Genomic DNA, 21,509 nt, shown 5'->3' on the forward strand with positions numbered 1-21,509 from the left:
TCATACAGGGAGCGGACCGCCACAATAAGACAGTCCGATACCCCATACTCTCAGAGTACTCCACAGGGACACGGTCCAATGCCTTCTCCAAGTCCACGAAGCACATGTAGACTGGTTGGGCAAACTCCCATGCACCCTCAAGAACCCTGCCCAGAGTATAGAGCTGGTCCACAGTTCCACCACCAGGACAAAAACCACACTGTTCCTCCTGAACCCGAGGTTCGACTATCTGGCGGATTGTGGGAGCTGGAAAGAAATTACTGGGATGAGAATCAGCACCTCCAAGTCCGAGTCCATGGTTCTCTCCCGTGAAAGGGGCGAGAACCATCGCCATCTCCAGGTTGCCCCAGGTGGAGGAGTTCAAGTATCTTGGAGTCTTGTTCACGAGTGAGGGAAGAGTGGATGGTGAGATCGACAGGCGGATCGGTGCCGAGTCCTCAGTAATGCGGACACTGTACCGATCCGTTGTGTGAAGAAGGAGCTGAGCCGGAAGGCAAAACTCTTAATTTACCGGTCGATCTACGTTCCCATCCTCACTTATGGTCATGACCTTTGGGTTATGACCGAAAGGATAAGATCACGGGTACAAGCGGCCCAAATGAGTTTGGGTCTCTCCCTTAGAGATAGGGTGAGAAGCTCTGCCATCCGGGAGGAACTAAAAGTAAAGCCGCTGCTCCTTCACATGGAGAGGAGCCAGATGAGGTGGTTGGGGCATCTGGTCAGGATGCCACCTTAACACCTCCCTAGGGAGGTATTTAGGGCAAGGGGAAGACCCAGGACACGTTGGGAAGACTATGTCTCCCGGCTGGCCTGGGAATGCCTCAGGATCCTGTGGGAGGAGCTGGACGAAGTGGCTGGGGAGAGGGAAGTCTGGGCTTCTCTGCTTAGGCTGCTGCCCCCGTGACCGGACCCCGGATAAGTGGAAGAAAATGGATGGATGGATGGAAAGAAATGAATATTTTTGGACTCAGCGGGCCAAATATGGCCTTGGGCAGCCCTGATCTCGACGCTCCATTCAAGGTTGAAGGCACACATGCCGCCCTGTGGTTACAAACGTGACTTACCGAGTCCAGGTCCATCAGCTCGGCCAGGACGAAGCAGCGGTACTGCTGTTGCCCCGGTAACGGCTTGTTGCGGTAGCCGTGGTATCTGTGCTCGTCGCCCAGCGTGAAGACCTCGGGCAGGGAGTCCAGCTTGGCAGCGATGTAAGGCTGCAGGAAGTCCGCGCCTTGGCTCCTCTTCCTCCGCGCGCCGCCCTCCGCGTCCAGGAGCTGCCAGATTGGATCAAAAAACAAAAACTGGATTATTTATATTTCAAACTTCAGCTAATGAAATGTTATCAGGTAATCTCACGTCAGCGCTATTTCTATCCGTCAAACTCCATATTTGTGGCGTGGCCACAAATATGGCTGCTCACGATGTGGCAGGCCACATTAATGTTGTGGTGGGCCAAGTTAAATGATGTGATGGACCACTTTAAATGAGATGGCGAACCACGTTAAATGACGTGGCGGACCGTTTCAAATGATGTGGCAGACCAGGTTAAATGACGTGGCGGATCACACAGAATGGTGTGGCAGGCCACTCTAAATGTTAAGGCAGACAACATGTTAAATGAAGTGGCGGACCAAAATAAATTATGTTAGACTCTACGTGAAATGACATGGCGGGCCACATTAAGTGATGTGGTGGACCACTTTAAAGGATGTGCAGTCCACAATGAATGACATGGCAGGTCATATTAAATGATGTGGCAGGGCACATTAAATGATGAGACGGACAATGTTGAATAATGTGGTGGCCCAAATTAAATGTTGTGGTGAACCACGTTAAATGATGAGACATACCATGTTAAATGATGGGAGGGACCACATTAAATGACTTGGCGGACCACTTTAAATGACATGGCGGATCACTTTAAATGAAGTGGCGGACCATGTTAAATGATGGGAGGGACCACAACAAATGTAGTGACCGACCACTTTAAATGTAGTGGAGGACCGCAATAAAGAATTTGGCATCCCACATTGAATGAAATGCCAAGCCACTTTAAATTATGTGGCAGACGATGTTAAATGTTGTGGTGATTTGACGGACCACATTAAATGATGTGACGGACCACAATAAATGACATGACGGGCCATTTTAAATGATGTTGCGGGTTCACGTTAGATGATGTAATGGACCACAATAATTTAGGTGGCGGGCCAATTTTAATGACATTGTGAGCCACATTAAATGATGTGACGGACCACGTTAAATGATGTGACGGACCACAATAAATGACATGACGGGCCACTTTAAATGAAGTGACGGACCATGTTAAATGATGGGAGGGACCACAACAAATGTAGTGACGGACCACTTTAAATGTAGTGGAGGACCACAATAAAGAATTTGGCATCCCACATTGAATGAAATGCCAAGCCACATTAAATTATGTGGCAGACGATGTTAAATGTTGTGGTGATTTGACGGACCACATTAAATGATGTGATGGACCACAATAAATGACATGACGGGCCAATTTAAATGATGTTGCGGGTTCACGTTAGATGATGTGATGGACCACAATAATTTATGTGGCGGGCCACTTTGAATGACATTGTGAGTCACATTAAATGATGTGACGGACCACAATAAATGACATGACAGGCCACTTTAAATGAAGTGACGGACCATGTTAAATGATGGGAGGGACCACAACAAATGTAGTGACGGACCACTTTAAATGTAGTGGAGGACCACAATAAATGACATGACGGGCCACTTTAAATGAAGTGACGGACCATGTTAAATGATGGGAGGGACCACAACAAATGTAGTGACGGACCACTTTAAATGTAGTGGAGGACCACAATAAAGAATTTGGCATCCCACATTGAATGAAATGCCAAGCCACATTAAATTATGTGGCAGACGATGTTAAATGTTGTGGTGATTTGACGGACCACATTAAATGATGTGACGGACCACAATAAATGACATGACGGGCCAATTTAAATGATGTTGCGGGTTCACGTTAGATGATGTGATGGACCACAATAATTTATGTGGCGGGCCACTTTGAATGACATTGTGAGTCACATTAAATGATGTGACGGACCACAATAAATGACATGACAGGCCACTTTAAATGAAGTGACGGACCATGTTAAATGATGGGAGGGACCACAACAAATGTAGTGACGGACCACTTTAAATGTAGTGGAGGACCACAATAAATGACATGACAGGCCACTTTAAATGAAGTGACGGTCCATGTTAAATGATGGGAGGGACCACTTTAAATGTAGTGGAGGACCACAATAAAGAATTTGGCATCCCACATTGAATGAAATGCCATGCCACTTTAAATTATGTAGCAGACGATGTTAAATGTTGTGGTGATTTGACGGACCACTTTAAATGATGTGACGGACCACAATAAATGACATGACGGGCCACTTTAAATGATGTTGCGGGTTCACGTTAGATGATGTGATGGACCACAATAATTTAGGTAGTGGACCACTTTGAATGACATTGTGAGCCACATTAAATGATGTGGCGGTCCACATTAAATGACATGGTGGACCACATTGTGAGACACATAAATGATGTGACGGACCACGTTAATGATGTGACGGACCACAATAAATGACATGACGGGCCACATTAAATGATGTGGCGGGTTCACGTTAGATGATATGATGGACCACAATAAATTAGGTGGCAGGCCACTTTGAATGACATTGTGAGCCACATTAAATGAAGTGACGGTCTACATTAAATGACATGGTGGACCACATAAAGAAATGTGACGGACCACAATAAATGACGTGACGGGCGCCGAAAAATTAGGTGGCGGGCCACAAAGAATGACATGGTGAGCCACGTTAAATGAAGTGGCTGTCCACGTTAAATGACATGGTGGACTACGTTAAAAAATGTGACGGACCACATAAATCTCGAGACTTGCAACAGAGGGGAGGGAGTGGGGGCTATGGTGGCAGGCTGCAGCTCTTCAGGCGCTGCCCAGCTGTCCATCATGGGGGGGTGGGGTATGTGTGTGGGTGGCGTATATTTTTTGTGGATGCATGTGTGTGTGTGTGTAAGCCTGCCGCGGCCTTGGTGTCGTGCAGTCGCTAGTCAGTCTAAAGTCAACAACAACAACAATTACTTCAGTTGAGGACATCGACGTTATCTACCTACTCGGAACTATGACAACAGGGCATCTGCTGATTGGGATTGAACTTGGTGTATTGACAAATCCGGAAGACCGGTGCAGCCGTTCAAAGTACCCAGATAGGATGGGCAGAGCTGCAGGCACATTTCTGAGTTGAATCGCAAACTGGACAACATCTCGGAGAAACTTTCCGCGTTGCAAGGCGAAATTATGATCAATTTGAATGCCAGGAATGGACAATTGGAATGTATCAACTCGCCCTACTGCAGAAACTCCTTTGGGCGTTCGCTGCATTGAGACAGACCCCCCCCCCCCAACACACACCCACTGCCGCCCTGCTTGGACGCTGAATTTGAACAAAGTAGGGACCCTTTTTATTTGTAATACTGTACACATATTAGGTCTATGCACTCACCTCATGAAGGTCCATGTCGTCGGGGTTCTCCCACGTCAGAGAAGTGGGGGTCACAGGGACCACCACGAGGTAGAAGCATCTACACCACGTTCAAAAATACTTCATATTCAGGAACAATGTGTAAAAAAAAATACTCAAATTGGGTCCAAACTAGGAAGCACAGACCTGACAGGCGTTCCAGGCGGCACCTTGGGGAGCCGAACGCTCACTTTCCCGCCCTCCTCCTCGTCCTGCTCGTACTCGCTGGGCCCGGTCTTGAGCAGGTCCGGCGAGGTCCGGATGGAGACTTGCTGCTGGAGGCCGCCGGCGCTGTTCCCGCGGCTCATGAGCACGAAGGAGTAATGCGTGTCGGGCTGCAGCTGCGTGATCAGCTTCCTCCTCTGGTGGCCCGGCACCTCCACGCTCTGATGGTTGTAGAGGATCTGCCAGGGGAGGACACCGTTAACGCCACACCCCGCCTCACCTGGGGCGCCGTCAACTTACCTTCAGGGGCACCTCGGACTCGAAGGTCTCCGGAACGTCCCAGGTCAACAGGACGGAGGTTTTCATCACCGCTTTTACACCGAAGTCCTTGGTGAACACTGAGGGAACATTTGGATCATTATTAGTTCTCCATTTGTCAAAATTATGAAATATCGAGCAGCGAAAATGACTAAGGTAGGTTGTTTGGATTGGGTCATACAAGTAAATGCTGTGCGTTGGTGACTCCCACGCACAATTAATGGTCATTGACCTGATTTATGGAAGATAAGCCGCAAATAAATTGCCAGATGTTTAAAATTAAATGAGAACGGGGGCCAGGTTCCTGATAAAACTCATGACATCTCGTGGGCCAAATTGATAGTCAAATTGTTTGGACACCCTGCCCGGAATGAAATAAAGTTAGCATAGCATGCATATGTTGCCCCATATTGGATTGCTTTATGCCAAATATGTGCTGCATGTATGAATGCTCTGCAGTAAACATAACTTGGGTTTAATTGAAAATATTTTTCAAAATAAAACACTAATTTGGGACCAATTTTGTGTCCTGGTTCTACGTTTGACGAAAGTGCTGTTCTAGGGCAACGAAATCTGAATTTGTTATGGGGCTTCAACATATTTTAGATTACCCACAAAGTTTAGTGAGCAGGTTGTGTTATGTGCGTGTGTCGGTTGCATTGTTTTTTTGATCCATGACTAGGGAAGGTTGCTTGGATTGGGTCATACAAGTAAATGCATACTTAGCATAGCAACATAGCATGCATATGTTGCCCGTCATTGGAGTGCTTTATGCCAAATATGTGCTGCATGTATGAATTATCTGCAGTTAACACACCTTGGGTTTAACTGAATGTATTTTTCAAAATAAAACACTGATTACTGGTTCTAGGTTTGACAAAGGTAGACCTCACAAAAGTGCTGTTCTAGGCAGCGAAATTAGAATTTTCTATGGAGCTTCAACATATTTTAGAATACCCACAAAGCTTATTGAGCAGGTTGTGTCATGTGCGTGTGTCGGTTGCATTTTTTTTTGGGCCCATGACTAGGGAAAGTTGTTTGGATTGGGTCATACAAATAAATGTATACACAGCATAGCAACATAGCATGCATATGTTGCCCGATATTGGATTGCTTTATGCCAAATATGTGCTGCATGTATGAATGCTCTGCAGTAAACACATCTTGGGTTTAACTGAAAGTATTTTTCAAAATAAAACACTGATAACTGGTTCTAGGTTTGACAAAGGTAGACCTCACAAAAGTGCTGTGCTAGGCAGCAAAATTTGAATTTTCCATGGAGCTTCAACATATTTTAGAATACCCACAAAGTTTAGTGAGCAGGTTGTGTTATGTGTGTGTGTCGGTTGCATTGTTTTTTTGGTGCCATGACTAGGGAAGGTTGTTTGGATTGGGTCATACAAGTAAATGCATAAAAAGCATATCATATGTGTCCCGATATTGGATTGCTTTACGCCAAATATGTGCTGCATGTATGAATGCTCTACAGTAAACACACCTTGGGTTTAACTGGAAGTATTTTTCAAAATAAAACACTGATTACTGGTTGTAGGTTTGACAAAGGTAGACCTCACAAAAGTGCTGTGCTAGGCAGCGAAATTTGAAATTTCTATGGAGCTTCAACATATCTTAAAACCCCCACAAAGTTTAGTGAGCAGGTTGTTTTATGTGTGTGTGTTGGTTGCATTTTCTTTTGCGCCATGACTAGGGAAGGTTGTTTGGATTGGGTCATACAAGTAAATGCATACTTAGCATAGCATATGTTGCCTGATATTGGATTGCTTTACACCAAATATGTGCTGCATGTATGAATGCTCTGCAGTTAACACACTTTGGGTTTAACTGAAAGTGTTTTTCAAAATAAAACACTGATTCCTGGTCCTAGGTTTGACAAAGGTAGACCTCACAAAAGTGCTGTTCTAGGCAGCGAAATTAGAATTTTCTATGGATCTTCAACATATTTTAGAATACCCACAAAGTTTAGTGAGATGGTTGTATTATGTGCGTGTGTCGGTTGCATTTTTTTCTTGCGCCATGACTAGGGAAGGTTGTTCGGATTGGGTCATACAAGTAAATGCATACATAGCATAGCATATGTTGCCCGATATTGGATTGCTTTACGCCAAATATGTGCTGCGTGTATGATTGCTCTGCAGTTAACACACCTTGGGTTTAACTGAAAGTGTTTTTCAAAATAAAACACTGATTACTGGTTCTAGGTTTGACAAAGGTAGACCTCACAAAAGTGCTGTTCTAGGCAGCGAAATTAGAATTTTCTATGGAGCTACAACATATTTTAAAATACCCACAAAGTTTAGTGAGCAAGTTGTGTTATGTGTGTGTGTCGGTTGCACTATGACTAGGGAAAGTTGTTTGGATTGGGTCATACAAGTAAATGCATACATAGCATAGCATATGTTGCCCGATATTGGAGTGCTTTATGCCAAATATATGCTGCATGTATGAATGCTCTGCAGTTAACACACTTTGGGTTTAACTGAAAGTATTTTTCAAAATAAAACACTGATTCCTGGTCCTAGGTTTGACAAAGGTAGACCTCACAAAAGTGCTGTTCTAGGCAGCGAACGTTAGCAGCGATAAAGTGTTTTTCTAAAGCTGGCACGCTGACAGGCCGTAATACACGCCCGCTCCGCTCCGGCGCCTCACAAAAAAGCTGCCGCACTTAATCTTTTTCCCGCCAAGCCTCTTGGCTCGGCTCAGACGCCGCCGGTCCTGTGGTTTGAAACAGGAAGTTGCCGTTTGCGGGGAGGAGAGAGAAAGTGAAGGCAAGCTTACCCGGCATGGAGGTGGACATGGTCCTGCTCTGGATGCTGGGGCTGATGGGCCCGCCCCCTTTACTGGTGAAGGCCTGCACTCTGATGTCATAGGTGGTGTCGGGCCGCAAGCCCTGGACGGTCATGTGCGTGTCGGCGGTGGCGTTGGAGCTGTTGTTCTGGCTGTTGATGTCTCGGTAGACCACCACGTACTTGACGATCCTCCCGTTGCGGTCGGCCAGAGGGGGCGGGTCCCAGGCCAGCTGGGTGGCGGTGGCGGTCAGGCCGACCACGCTCAGGTTCAGAGGGTAGCTGCCGGGGACGTCCTCGGGGGTGCTGACCTCCTTGGCGTACTCCTCGCCGTTGCCGGCGCGGTTTTTCGCGCAGAGCTTGAAGACGTAGGTGGCCCCCTTGTGGAGGCCGGTGACGGTGAAGTGGTCGTCGCTCTTGCGGAAGTCCCTGACGGTGAAGGCGTCCTCCTCCGCTCTCTTGTACTGCAGCTGGTAGCCCACGTGCTCCCCCACCATCTCCTTGGGGGGCTGCCACTGGATCAGCGCCGTGTTGCCGATGGTGGTGCTGATCATCATGGTGGGCTTGCCAGGTACTGCAAGGCACGTTAAACTTCATTATGGGCCTGCTGCAGCCCAAGCAGGCCCATATTATTATTGCCCATACTTCAACTTTTATTGTACGTTTTTCTAATCTAATACGAGACCAACCGGCCAACGAACCCCCACATATGGTATACCTTCGGAAAAGTCTTGTTCGCGCCGATGGGGGTACTTTAAGTTGCGAACATCATTATGGGCCTGCTGCAACCCAAGCAGGCCCATATTATTGTTGCCAATACTTCAACTTTTATTGTACGTTTTTCTAATCTAATACGAGAGCAACCGGCCAACGAACCCCCACATATGGTATACCTTCGGAAAAGTCTTGTTCGCGCCGACGGGGGTACTTTAAGTTGCGAACATCATTATGGGCCTGCTGCAACCCAAGCAGGCCCATATTATTATTGCCCATACTTCAACTTTTATTGTACGTTTTTCTAATCTAATACGAGACCAACCGGCCAACGAACCCCCACATATGGTATACCTTCGGAAAAGTCTTGTTCGCGCCGACGGGGGTACTTTAAGTTGCGAACATCATTATGGGCCTGCTGCAACCCAAGCAGGCCCATATTATTATTGCCCATACTTCAACTTTTAGTGTACGTTTTTCTAATCTAATACGAGACCAACCGGCCAACGAACCCCCACATTGGTATACCTTCGGAAAAGTCTTGTTCGGGCCGACGGGGGTGCTTTAAGTTGCGAACATCATTATGGGCCTGCTGCAACCCAAGCAGGCCCATATTATCATTGCCCATACTTCAACTTTTATTGTACGTTTTTCTAATCTAATACGAGACCAACCGGCCAACGAACCCCCACATATGGTATACCTTCGGAAAAGTCTTGTTCGCGCCGACGGGGGTACTTTAAGTTGCGAACATCATTATGGGCCTGCTGCAACCCAAGCAGGCCCATATTATTGTTGCCAATACTTCAACTTTTATTGTACGTTTTTCTAATCTAATACGAGACCAACCGGCCAATGAACCCCCACATATGGTATACCTTCGGAAAAGTCTTGTTCGCGCCGATGGGGGTACTTTAAGTTGCGAACATCATTATGGGCCTGCTGCAACCCAAGCAGGCCCATATTATTATTGCCCATATTTCAACTTTTATTGTACGTTTTTCTAATCTAATACGAGACCAACCGGCCAACGAACCCCCACATATGGTATACCTTCGGAAAAGTCTTGTTCGCGCCGACGGGGGTACTTTAAGTTGCGAACATCATTATGGGCCTGCTGCAACCCAAGCATGCCCATATTATTATTGCCCATACTTCAACTTTTATTGTACGTTTTTCTAATCTAATACGAGACCAACCGGCCAACGAACCCCCACATATGGTATACCTTCGGAAAAGTCTTGTTCGCGCCGACGGGGGTACTTTAAGTTGCGAACATCATTATGGGCCTGCTGCAACCCAAGCAGGCCCATATTATCATTGCCCATACTTCAACTTTTATTGTACGTTTTTCTAATCTAATACGAGACCAACCGGCCAACGAACCCCCACATATGGTATACCTTCGGAAAAGTCTTGTTGGCGCCGACGGGGGTACTTTAAGTTGCGAACATCATTATGGGCCTCCTGCAACCCAAGCAGGCCCATATTATTATTGCCCATACTTCAACTTTTATTGTACGTTTTTCTAATCTAATACGAGACCAACCGGCCAACGAACCCCCACATATGGTATACCTTCGGAAAAGTCTTGTTCGCGCCGACGGGGGTACTTTAAGTTGCGAACATCATTATGGGCCTGCTGCAACCCAAGCAGGCCCATATTATTATTGCCCATACTTCAACTTTTATTGTACGTTTTTCTAATCTAATACGAGACCAACCGGCCAACGAACCCCCACATATGGTATACCTTCGGAAAAGTCTTGTTCGCGCCGACGGGGGTACTTTAATTTGGGAGCATTTCGTGTTAACATATTCAGTAAATAACATTTTTTAAAAAGGACCAATTTAATGGTTGCATACCCTTTTAATGACATGATTACCTCCTCTTGTAGCTCAGCCCTACTTTCACGTAGCTCGGTGCTTGACGTCTCATTTTGTTCACACATTCGTTTACTTTAACCCCGGCCACAAAGTTTTTACGTTAATATCTGGTTTGGACTAGATGTTCCTCCGAGGGAATTTAAGTTCTTTTGATGACACATAAGCTGGTTTTAAATGATAACCCAATTTATTCCAAAGCTTTGGAGAGACCAACCTAAAAAACAACACATTCAATTTCGCATCGCCTAACTGATCTGAAAACACTACAGAAGTCTTGTCTTTTTCAATATGCCAATAGCCCCCACCCTGTGGCGCGAATACTCATCTATTGTTTTCCTCAGCTGGAGACAGAAAGAGATAGGAAGAAGGAGTATTGCTACTGCTGCATTCCAAGCTCAAGGTAGTCTACAGTGTACCATCGGTCATGAGATAAAGAAAAGATAAAAAGAGTACAAGATGGAACACCAGCTATTTCAAATATGACCATCGGAAGAAGGAGGCGAGTGAGCTTTTTTTTTGCTAGCGTCTCTCATATTAGCATGCTAACGTTTTGTGCTAGCTGTTTTTGCTACTTTCTATGTCTACACAAACAAACACTGCATTTTGGTAATCCTTCTTACCCAGTCATGTGCTAGCTTCCTAACGTTAGCATGCTAGTATGCTAACGTTTGCATTGCAGCTTTTCCAGCCATTACACTTTTGTCTCTAATTCCCCAGTCATACACCTCAGAGTCATATAAATTGGAATGTGACCCTTGTTAGCTGTTAGCGTGCTAACTTCAGCACGCTAATATTAAAGTGTTAACTTTTTTAACAATTTTTACACTTTTTTTGTCCAATTCCGCAGCCATATAACCAAGTCATGTAACTTGGTATGTGAAACATGCTAACTGTTAGCATGTTTACGTTAGCATGCTATCATTGAAGTGCTAGCTTTTTTTTTAGCTAATTTTGCAACCGTTTACCCTAGAGTCATAACTTGGTATGTGACACTTGTAAACTGCTAGTATACTAACATTAACATGCTAACTTTTCAGCTAGCTTTACATTTTTTTCTCTAACAGCCATACACCTTACAGTCATATAACTTGGTATGTGAAACATGCTAATTGTTAGCATGTTTTGGTTAGCATGCTAACATTAAAGTGCTAGCTCTTTTTTTTTAGCTAATTTCGCAACCGTTTACCCTGGAGTCATATAACTTGGTATGTGACACTTGTTAACTGCTAGCATGCTATCATACTAAAATTAACATGCTAACTTTTTAGCTAACTTTACGTTATTTTCTCTGATTAAACAGCCATACACCTTACAGTCATATAACTTGGTATGTGAAACATGCTAACTGGTAGCATGTTTTAGTTAACGTGCTAACATTAAAGTGCTAGCTTTTTTTTCTTTAGCTAATTTTGCAACCGTTGACTCTGGAGTCATATAACTTGGTATGTGACACTTGTTAACTGCAAGCATACTATCATACTAAAATTAACATGCTAACTTTTTAGCTAACTTTACGTTTTTTTTCTCTGATTAAACAGCCATACACCTTACAGTCATATAACTTGGTATGTGAAACATGCTAACTTTTAGCATGTTTATGTTAGCGGGCTAACATTAAAGTGCTAGCTTTTTTTTTTTTAGCTAAATTTGCAACCGTTTACCCTAGAGTCACATAACTTGGTATGTGACACTTGTTAACTGCTAGTACACTAACATTAAAATGCTAACTTTTTAGCTAACTTTACATTTTTTTTCTCTAATTAAACAGCCATACAACTTAGTCATATAACTTGGTATGTAAAACATGCTAACTGTTAGCATTTTTACATTAGCGGGCTAACATTAGAGTGCTAGCTTTTTTTTTTAGCTAATTTTGCAACCGTTTACCCTGGAGTCATATAACTTGGTATGTGACACTTGTTAACTGCTAGCATGCTATCATACTAAAATTAACATGCTAACTTTTTAGCTAACTTTACGTTTTTTTTGTCTGATTAAACAGCCATACACCTTACAGTCATATAACTTGGTATGTGAAAATGCTAACTGTTAGCATGTTTACGTTAACGGGCTAACATTAAAGTGCTAACTTTTTTTTTTAGCTAATTTTGCAATCGTTTACCTTAGAGTCATATAACTTCGTATGTGACACTTGTTAACTGCTAGTACACTAACATTAAAATGCTAACTTTTTAGCTAACTTTACATTTTTTCGTCTAATTAAACAGCCATACAACTTAGTCATATAACTTGGTATGTGAAACATGCTAACTGTTAGCATGTTTTAGTTAGCATGCTAACATTAAAGTGCTAGCTTTTTTTTTTAGCTAATTTTGCAACCGTTTTCCCTAGAGTCATATAACTTGGTATGTGACACTTGTTAACTGCAAGCATACTATCATACTAAAATTAACATGCTAACTTTTTAGCTAACTTTACGTTTTTTTTCTCTGATTAAACAGCCATACACCTTACAGTCATATAACTTGGTATGTGAAACATGCTAACTTTTAGCATGTTTATGTTAGCGGGCTAACATTAAAGTGCTAGCTTTTTTTTTTTTAGCTAATTTTGCAACCGTTTACCCTAGAGTCACATAACTTGGTATGTGACACTTGTTAACTGCTAGTACACTAACATTAAAATGCTAACTTTTTAGCTAAATTTACATTTTTTTTCTCTAATTAAACAGCCATACAACTTAGTCATATAACTTGGTATGTAAAACATGCTAACTGTTAGCATGTTTACATTAGCGGGCTAACAGAGTGCTAGCTTTTTTTTTCAGCTAATTTTGCAACCGTTTACCCTGGAGTCATATAACTTGGTATGTGACACTTGTTAACTGCTAGCATGCTATCATACTAAAATTAACATGCTAACTTTTTAGCTAACTTTACGTTTTTTTTTGTCTGATTAAACAGCCATACACCTTACAGCCATATAACTTGGTATGTGAAAATGCTAACTGTTAGCATGTTTACGTTAACGGGCTAACATTAAAGTGCTAACTTTTTTTTTTTAGCTAATTTTGCAATCGTTTACCTTAGAGTCATATAACTTCGTATGTGACACTTGTTAACTGCTAGTACACTAACATTAAAATGCTAACTTTTTAGCTAACTTTACATTTTTTCGTCTAATTAAACAGCCATACAACTTAGTCATATAACTTGGTATGTGAAACATGCTAACTGTTAGCATGTTTTAGTTAGCATGCTAACATTAAAGTGCTAGCTTTTTTTTTTAGCTAATTTTGCAACCGTTTTCCCTAGAGTCATATAACTTGGTATGTGACACTTGTGAACTGCTAGCATGCTATCATACTAAAATTAACATGCTAACTTTTTAGCTAACTTTATATTTTTTTCTCTGATTAAACAGCCATACACCTTACAGTCATATTACTTGGTATGTGAAACATGCTAACTGTTAGCATATTTACGTTAGCGGGCTAACATTAAAGTGCTAGCTTTTTTTTAGCTAATTTTGCAACCATTTACCCTATAGTCATATAACTTGGTATGTGACACTTGTTAACTGATAGTAGACTAACATTAACATGCTAACTTTTTAGCTAACTTTACATTTTTTTCTCCAATTAACCAGCCATACAACTTAGTCATATAACTTGGTATGTGAAACATGCTAACTGTTAGCATGTTTACGTGAGCGTGCTAACATTAAAGTGCTAGCTTTTTTTTTTTAGCTAATTTTACAACCGTTTACCCTAGGGTCATATAACTTGGTATGTGACACTTGTTAACTGCTAGCATGCAATCATACTAAAATTAACATGCTAACTTTTTAGCTAACTTTACATTTTTTTCTCTGATTAAACAGCCATACACCTTACAGTCATATAACTTGGTATGCTAACTGATAGCATGCTAACGTTAGCTTTTTAGCATTGTCTAGCAGGGCACGGATAGCAGGCCCATTAAAAATATTCTAAGTCTACATTCTTGTTCTTCCGCACTGATCCCGAGTCTCTTAGCTAACACCGAGAGGACGGAAGCTCCGCCCACCCCAACATTCTGCCTGAACAGTGCTTTGGGTCTAATTCGATCTAATCAGTTAATGCGTTTCCATGGGGATGCGGCGTGTGTGTGTGTGTGTCAACGGCAGATAAGAAAAATATGGGCATCAAACCTGCGCCTGAGGTGGTGACCACTTTGGCCTTGCTGCGAGCGCCGTCCCCCTTGGTCGTGTACGCCGCCACCGTCACGGAGTAGCTGGTCTCTGGCAAAAGTCCCGTCAGGAGCGCCTCCTGTTGGCAGAAAAAATTGTAGGCGACATAAAGAACCAGCAGGTGGCGCCAAAAACGGCAATAGGATGGAAAAATGAGGGCGGCGGGCTTTTCCAATCAAATTCATTCATTATTTAAACATAAGTCAACATTAACTTTTAATGTTTTTTTCAACCATTTTTGAGCCAAAGCAGGTTTTTTGCATCATTAAAAAACGAAACTCAGTAAAATTGTTGGATCTCAATCAATCAATTTTTACTTATAGCCCGAAATCGCCACTGTCTCAAAGGGCTGCACAAGCCACAACCACATGATGTGACTTTAAAGCAGGGGTCAGCAACCTTTTTGAAAGCAAGAGCTACTTCTTGGGTACTGATTCATGCCAAGGGCTACCAGTTTGATACACACTTCAATACATTGCCAGAAATAGCCAATTTGCTCAATTTACCTTTAATAAATAAATATATATGCATATATAAAAATGGGGATTTCTGTCTGTCATTCCATGGTACATTTTTTTTCCTTTAACGGAAGGTTTTTTGTAGCGAATAAATGATGAATTGAACAGTTTAAAAGAGGAGAAAACACGAAAAAAATGAAAATTACATTTTGAAACAGTTTATCTTTAATTTCGACTCTTTAAAAGTCAAAATTCAACCGAAAAAAAGAAGAGAAAAACTAGCTAATTCGAATCTTTTTGAAAAATTAAAAAAACAGAATTTACGGAACATATATAAATAAATGATAAATGGGTTGTACTTGTATAGCGCTTTTCTACCTTCAAGGTACTCAAAGCGCTTTGACACTACTTCCACATTTACCCATTCACACACACATTCACACACTGATGGAGGGAGCTGCCATGCAAGGCGCCAACCAGCACCCATCAGGAGCAAGGGTGAAGTGTCTTGCTCAGGACACAACGGACGTGACGAGGTTGGTACTAGGTGGGGATTGAACCAGGGACACTCAGGTTGCGCACGGCCACTCTCCCACTGCGCCACGCCGTCCCTACATGATTAGTCATTTTTCCTGATTAAGATTAATTTTAGCATTTTGATGACATGTTTAAAATAGGTTAAAATCCAATCCGCACTTTGTTAGAATATATAACAAATTGGACCAGGCTATATTTCTAACGGGCGGTATAGCTCGGTTGGTAGAGTGGCCGTGCCAGCAACTTTCAAGTTGCAGGTTCGATTCCCGCTTCCGCCATCCTAGTCACTGCCGTTGTGTCCTTGGGCAAGACACTTTACCCACCTGCTCCCAGTGCCACCCACACTGCTTTAAATGTAACTTAGATATTGGGTTTCACTATGTAAAGCGCTTTGAGTCACTAGAGAAAAGCGCTATATAAATATAATTCACTAACAAAGACAAATCACTATTTCTTCTAGATTTTCCAGAACAACATTTTTAAAATAAATTCAAAAGACTTTGAAATAAGATTTAAATTTGATTGTACGGCTTTTCTAGATTTGTCAGAATAATTTTTTTGAATTTTAATCATAATAAGTTTGAAGACATATTTCACAAATATTCTTTGTCAAAAAAACAGAAGCTAAAATGAAGAATTAAATTAAAATCATCAATCAATCAATCAATCAATGTTTATTTATATAACCCTAAATCACAAATGTCTCAAAGGGCTGCACAAACCATTACGACTACGACATCCTCGGAAGAACCCACATAAGGGCAAGGAAAAACTCACACCCAGTGGGACGTCGGTGACAATGATGACTATGAGAACCTTGGAGAGGACCCCCCCCCAGGGAACCGAAAGCAATGGATGTCGAGTGGACATATTTATTATTATTTACAATAAAAAAATACATTTACTTGAACATTGATTTAAATTGTCAGGAAAGAAGAGGAAGGAATTTAAAAGGTAAAAAGGTATATGTGTTTAAAAATCCTAAAATCATTTTTAAGGTTGTATTTTTTTTCTAAAATTGTCTTTCTGAAAGTTATAAGAAGCAAAGTAAAAAAAATAAATGGATTTATTTAAACAAGTGAAGACCAAGTCTTTCAAATATTTTCTTGGATTTTCAAATTCTATTTGAGTTTTGTCTCTCTTAGAATGAAAAATGTCCAGCAAAGCGAGACCAGCTTGCTAGTAAATAAATACAATTTTAAAAATAGAGGCAGCTCACTGGTAGTCAGAGGTGGGTAGAGTAGCCAGAAATTGTACTCAAGTAAGAGTACTGTTACTTTAGAGATTTATTACTCAAGTAAAAGTAAGGAGTAGTCACCCAAATATTTACCTGAGTAAAAGTAAAAAGTATGTTGTGAAAAAACTACTCAAGTACTGAGTAACTGATGAGTAACCTGTTTGTTTAATGATTACGGCAACAAATAATGCACAAAAACATAAAAATAGCAATGAGCAAATTCATAGCCAGGAATATCTCTTAAGCAACTAAAACAATAATATATATTAAACAATAATACATTAAAATAAAAAAATTAAGGCAAATTGAGCCACAATAACTTAACAGCACCATAGGCTCGGTAGGCATTGATTGATTGATTGATTGAAACTTGTATTAGTAGATAACACAGTACAGTACATATTCCGTACAATTGACCACTAAATGGTAACACCCCAATAAGTTTTTCAACGTTAATCAATTACTTAATAAAAGACCAAGTCGAGGTGATCTACCTCAAATATACATATACACACACATATCATATATATACATGCATTTATATATACAGTATATAATTTATATTTATTAATTTTGCTGTTTTTGTTGAAATGTTAAAGGTGTTTTAATGAATATACATGCATGTTTAACACATAGATTCCTATCTTTCATGAAGACAAGAATATAAGTTGGTGTATTACCTGATTCTGATGACTTGCATTGATTGGAATCAGACAGTATAGTGCTGATAATGTCCACATTTTCAAATGGAGGAGAAAAAAAAGTTCCTCCTTTCTGTCTAATACATCATGAAAGTCGTTGGTTTTTGGCATCTTATTTGTCCAGCTTCTATATTCGTTTTTATACACTTTACAAGAAATACATTGGCGGCAAACTCCGTAGCTTGCTAGCTTGTTTGCGCTGGCTTTCGGAGACTCTTATTTTGTTAGCGCAGGCGCGATGGAGCGGCGCTTTTATTGTGAAGACAGGAACTGTGCGATCAGTCTTTAGGCTTTTGACGGGAAGTACGGTTGAAATAAAAAGTGTCTTTTTTCCTTTACACTTTTGATTGATTGATTGAAACTTTTATTAGTAGATTGCACAGTACAGTACATATTCCGCACAATTGACCACTAAATGGTAACACCCCAATAAGGTTTTCAACTTTTTTAGGTCGGGTTCTACGTGTGACGGTCATGTGACCACCTGGCTCTGTTTGATTGGTCCAAGGTCACCAGTGACTGCATTTGATTGGTGAAAAGCAGGCATGCGTAGTTCCTACTTTGAATGCGTGTCTGACAAAATCAAAACAAACAAAACGTGCATTAACAGATCGATAAAAAAAAAAGTAGCGAGTAGCGACCTGATTGCAGATAAATGGAGCGGAGTAAAAGTAGCATTTCTTCTCTATAAATATACTCAAGTAAAAGTATGTTGCATAAAAACTACTCTTCGAAGTACAATTTATCCCAAAAGTTACTCAAGTAGATGTAACGGAGTAAATGTAGCGCGTTATTACCCACCTCTGCTGTTAAGTGCTGCTATTTGAGCTATTTTTAGGACAAGCCAGCGGGCGACTCATCTGGTCCTTACGGGCGACCTCCTTGGTGCCCCCTGATTTAAACATACTGTAGGTCAACATTAACTTATAGCAGTATTTTTCAACCATTTTTGAGCCAAGACACGTTTTTTGTGTTGATAAAATGTGGAGGCAGACCACCAGCAGACATCATTAAAAAACAAAACTCATTTGACATTAAAAAGTTGTCGCAATTGTTGGATATCAATCAATTGATCAATCAATCAATGTTTACTTATTTAGCCCTAAATCACCAGTGTCTCAAAGGGCTGCACAAACCACTATGACATGATGTGACTTTAAAGCATAAGCCAGCATGCATGACTATAGCTCTTGTCTCAAAGTAGGTGTACTGTCACATCACACCCTGACTTATTTGCTCTTCTCCAGTGTGTAGTCTTTTACTTCTTGTCTTGTGCTCCTATTTTGGTGGCTTTTTTTCGGTATTTTCTTGTAGCAGTTTCATGTCTTCTTTGGAGCGATATTTAATTAAAGTCATTTTGATAGTAGGCTAATATAGACACTTACATCATGTGTTGTCTTCAATATAACACTTATATAAGACTTTTAAAGTCATTTTGATAGTAGGCTAATATAGACACTTACATCATGTGTTGTCTTCATTATAACACTTATATAAGACTTTTAATGTAATTTTGATAGTAGGCTAATATAGACACTTACATCATGTGTTGTCTTCATTATAACACTTATATAAGACTTTTAAAGTCATTTTGATAGTAGGCTAATGTAGACACTTACATCATGTGTTGTCTTCATTATAACACTTATATAAGGCTTTTAAAGTCTTTTTGATAGTAGGCTAATATAGACACTTACATCATGTGTTGTCTTCATTATAACACTTATATAAGACTTTTCATTTTTTTGCGGCTCCAGTCAGATAATGTTTTTGTATTTTTGGTCCAATATGGCTCTATCAACATTTTGGGTTGCCGACCCCTATTTTAACCCGGTGCAGTGAAAAGTGTGTGCGTGTGTGTGTGTGCGTGTGTGTGTGTGTGTGTGTGTGTGTGTGTGTGTGTGTGCGTGTGTGTGTGTGTGTGTGTGTGTGTGTGTGTGTGTGTGTGTGTGTGTGATGCTGCAACTCGGGTGAGAAAACACAAGTTATCAACATGCTCCCAGAAGCTTTAATTACGATTTCATAGCCGTCGGTGATAAAGCTGTGGACGGATGTTTCAAATGTTGTAATTTGAAAGCAGACGCTCGCCATGTCGTCGCCTGTTTGAGGGGGGGTGGGGACCCTGGGGGGTGGGGCTGGGGGGGGGGGGGGGGTGAAAGATAAAAGCGCATGTGAAGCGTCTGAAGTCATGGTGTGTTTTTAATCCACAGGTCTTACTTTCCCTGACATTCCGAGAAAGACACCGAGCCTTGCCTGGCTGCGCTTGTCTCAGCGTGAGAGTGAAAGTGAAAGTGAAAGCCACCTTTTACTTGTCATTAAATGCAAAAAAACCCTGTATATTTAATATTTTTTTAAATATTTGTTTTACGAATATAATTTAAGCACGCTTCCTAAAATGAAATAATTTAAATTTTTCAGAATGAGTAACACCGTCTACAAAATATGAGTTGGGAAATTGTGTTAGATGTAAATATAAACAGAATACAATGATTTGCAAATCCTTTTCAAGCCATATTCAGTTGAATATGCTACAAAGACAACATATTTGATGTTCAAACTCATAAAAAACATTTTTTTTTTTGCAAATAATCATTAACTTTAGAATTTGATGCCAGCAACATGTGACAAAGACGTTGGGAAAGGTGGCAATAAATACTGATAAAGTTGAGGAATGCTCATCAAACACTTATTTGGAACATCCCACAAGTGTGAAGGCTAATTGGGAACAGGTGGGTGCCATGATTGGCTATAAAAACAGCTTCCCAAAAAATGTTCAGTCTTTCACAAGAAAGGATGGGGCGAGGTACACCCCTTTGTCCACAACTGTGTGAGCAAATAGTCAAACAGTTTAAGAACAACCTTTCTCAAAGTGCCATTGCAAGAAATTTAGGGATTTCAACATCTACGCTCCATAATATCATCAAAAGGTTCAGAGAATCTGGAGAAATCACTCCACGTAAACGGCATGGCCGGAAAGCAACATTGAATGACCGTGACCTTCCATCCCTCAGACGGCACTGTATCTAAACCGACATCAATCTCTAAAGGATATCACCACATGGGCACAGGAACACTTCAGAAAACTACTGTCACTAAATACAGTTTGTTGCTACATCTGTAAGTGCAAGTTAAAGCTCTACTATGCAAAGTGAAAGCCATTTATCAACAACATCCAGAAACGCCGCCGGCTTCTCTGGGCCCGAGATCACCTAAGATGGACTGATGCAAAGTGGAAAAGTGTTCTGTGGTCTGACGAGTCCACATTTCAAATTGTTTTGGGAAATATTTGACATTGTGTCATCTGGACCAAAGGGGAAGTGAACCATCCAGACTGTTATCGACACAAAGTTGAAAAGCCAGCATGTGTGATGGTATGGGGGTGCATTAGTGCCCAAGGCATGGGTAACTTACACATCTGTGAAAGCACCATTAATGCTGAAAGGTACATACAGGTTTTGGAACAACAAATGCTGCAAACTAAGCGCTGTCTTTTTCATGGACGCCCCTGCTTATTTCAGCAAGACAATGCCAAGCCACTTTCAGCACGTGTTACATCAGCATGGCTTCGTAAAAAGAGAGTGCGGGTACTTTCCTGGCCCGCCTGCAGTCCAGACCTGTCTCCCATGGAAAATGTGTGGCGCATTATGAAGTGTAAAATATGACAGCAGTATCGGACTGTTGAACGACTGAAGCTGTAAATAAAACAAGAATGGGAAAGAATTCCACTTTCAAAGCTTCAACAATTAGTTTTCTCAGTTCCCAAACATATTTACGCACGCACGCACGCACGCACGCACACACACACACACACACACACACACACACACACACACACATATATATACAGTATGTACAGGTGCTGGTCATATTATTAAAATATCATGAAAAAGTTGATT

General features: G+C 41.4%; 1 protein-coding gene across 6 annotated transcripts in view; it reads right to left on the minus strand.

The window, feature by feature from the left end:
• The window catches only part of ptprfa (protein tyrosine phosphatase receptor type Fa), a 268,805-nt gene that overhangs the window by 52,192 nt on the left and 195,104 nt on the right, over positions 1–21,509 (minus strand). For all 6 annotated transcript variants that reach the window (XM_061888749.1, XM_061888750.1, XM_061888752.1 and 3 more), the window contains 6 exons: positions 14,642–14,759; positions 7,881–8,462; positions 5,067–5,164; positions 4,749–5,005; positions 4,584–4,662; positions 1,065–1,271 (listed from right to left, as the gene is read on the minus strand). In XM_061888749.1, coding sequence (XP_061744733.1) covers positions 1,065–1,271; positions 4,584–4,662; positions 4,749–5,005; positions 5,067–5,164; positions 7,881–8,462; positions 14,642–14,759 — 1,341 coding nt within the window. The remainder of the gene's footprint in view (positions 1–1,064; positions 1,272–4,583; positions 4,663–4,748; positions 5,006–5,066; positions 5,165–7,880; positions 8,463–14,641; positions 14,760–21,509) is intronic.

This window comes from Nerophis ophidion, linkage group LG26 (genome assembly GCF_033978795.1).
Source record: "Nerophis ophidion isolate RoL-2023_Sa linkage group LG26, RoL_Noph_v1.0, whole genome shotgun sequence".
Taxonomy (NCBI): Eukaryota; Metazoa; Chordata; class Actinopteri; order Syngnathiformes; family Syngnathidae; genus Nerophis; species Nerophis ophidion.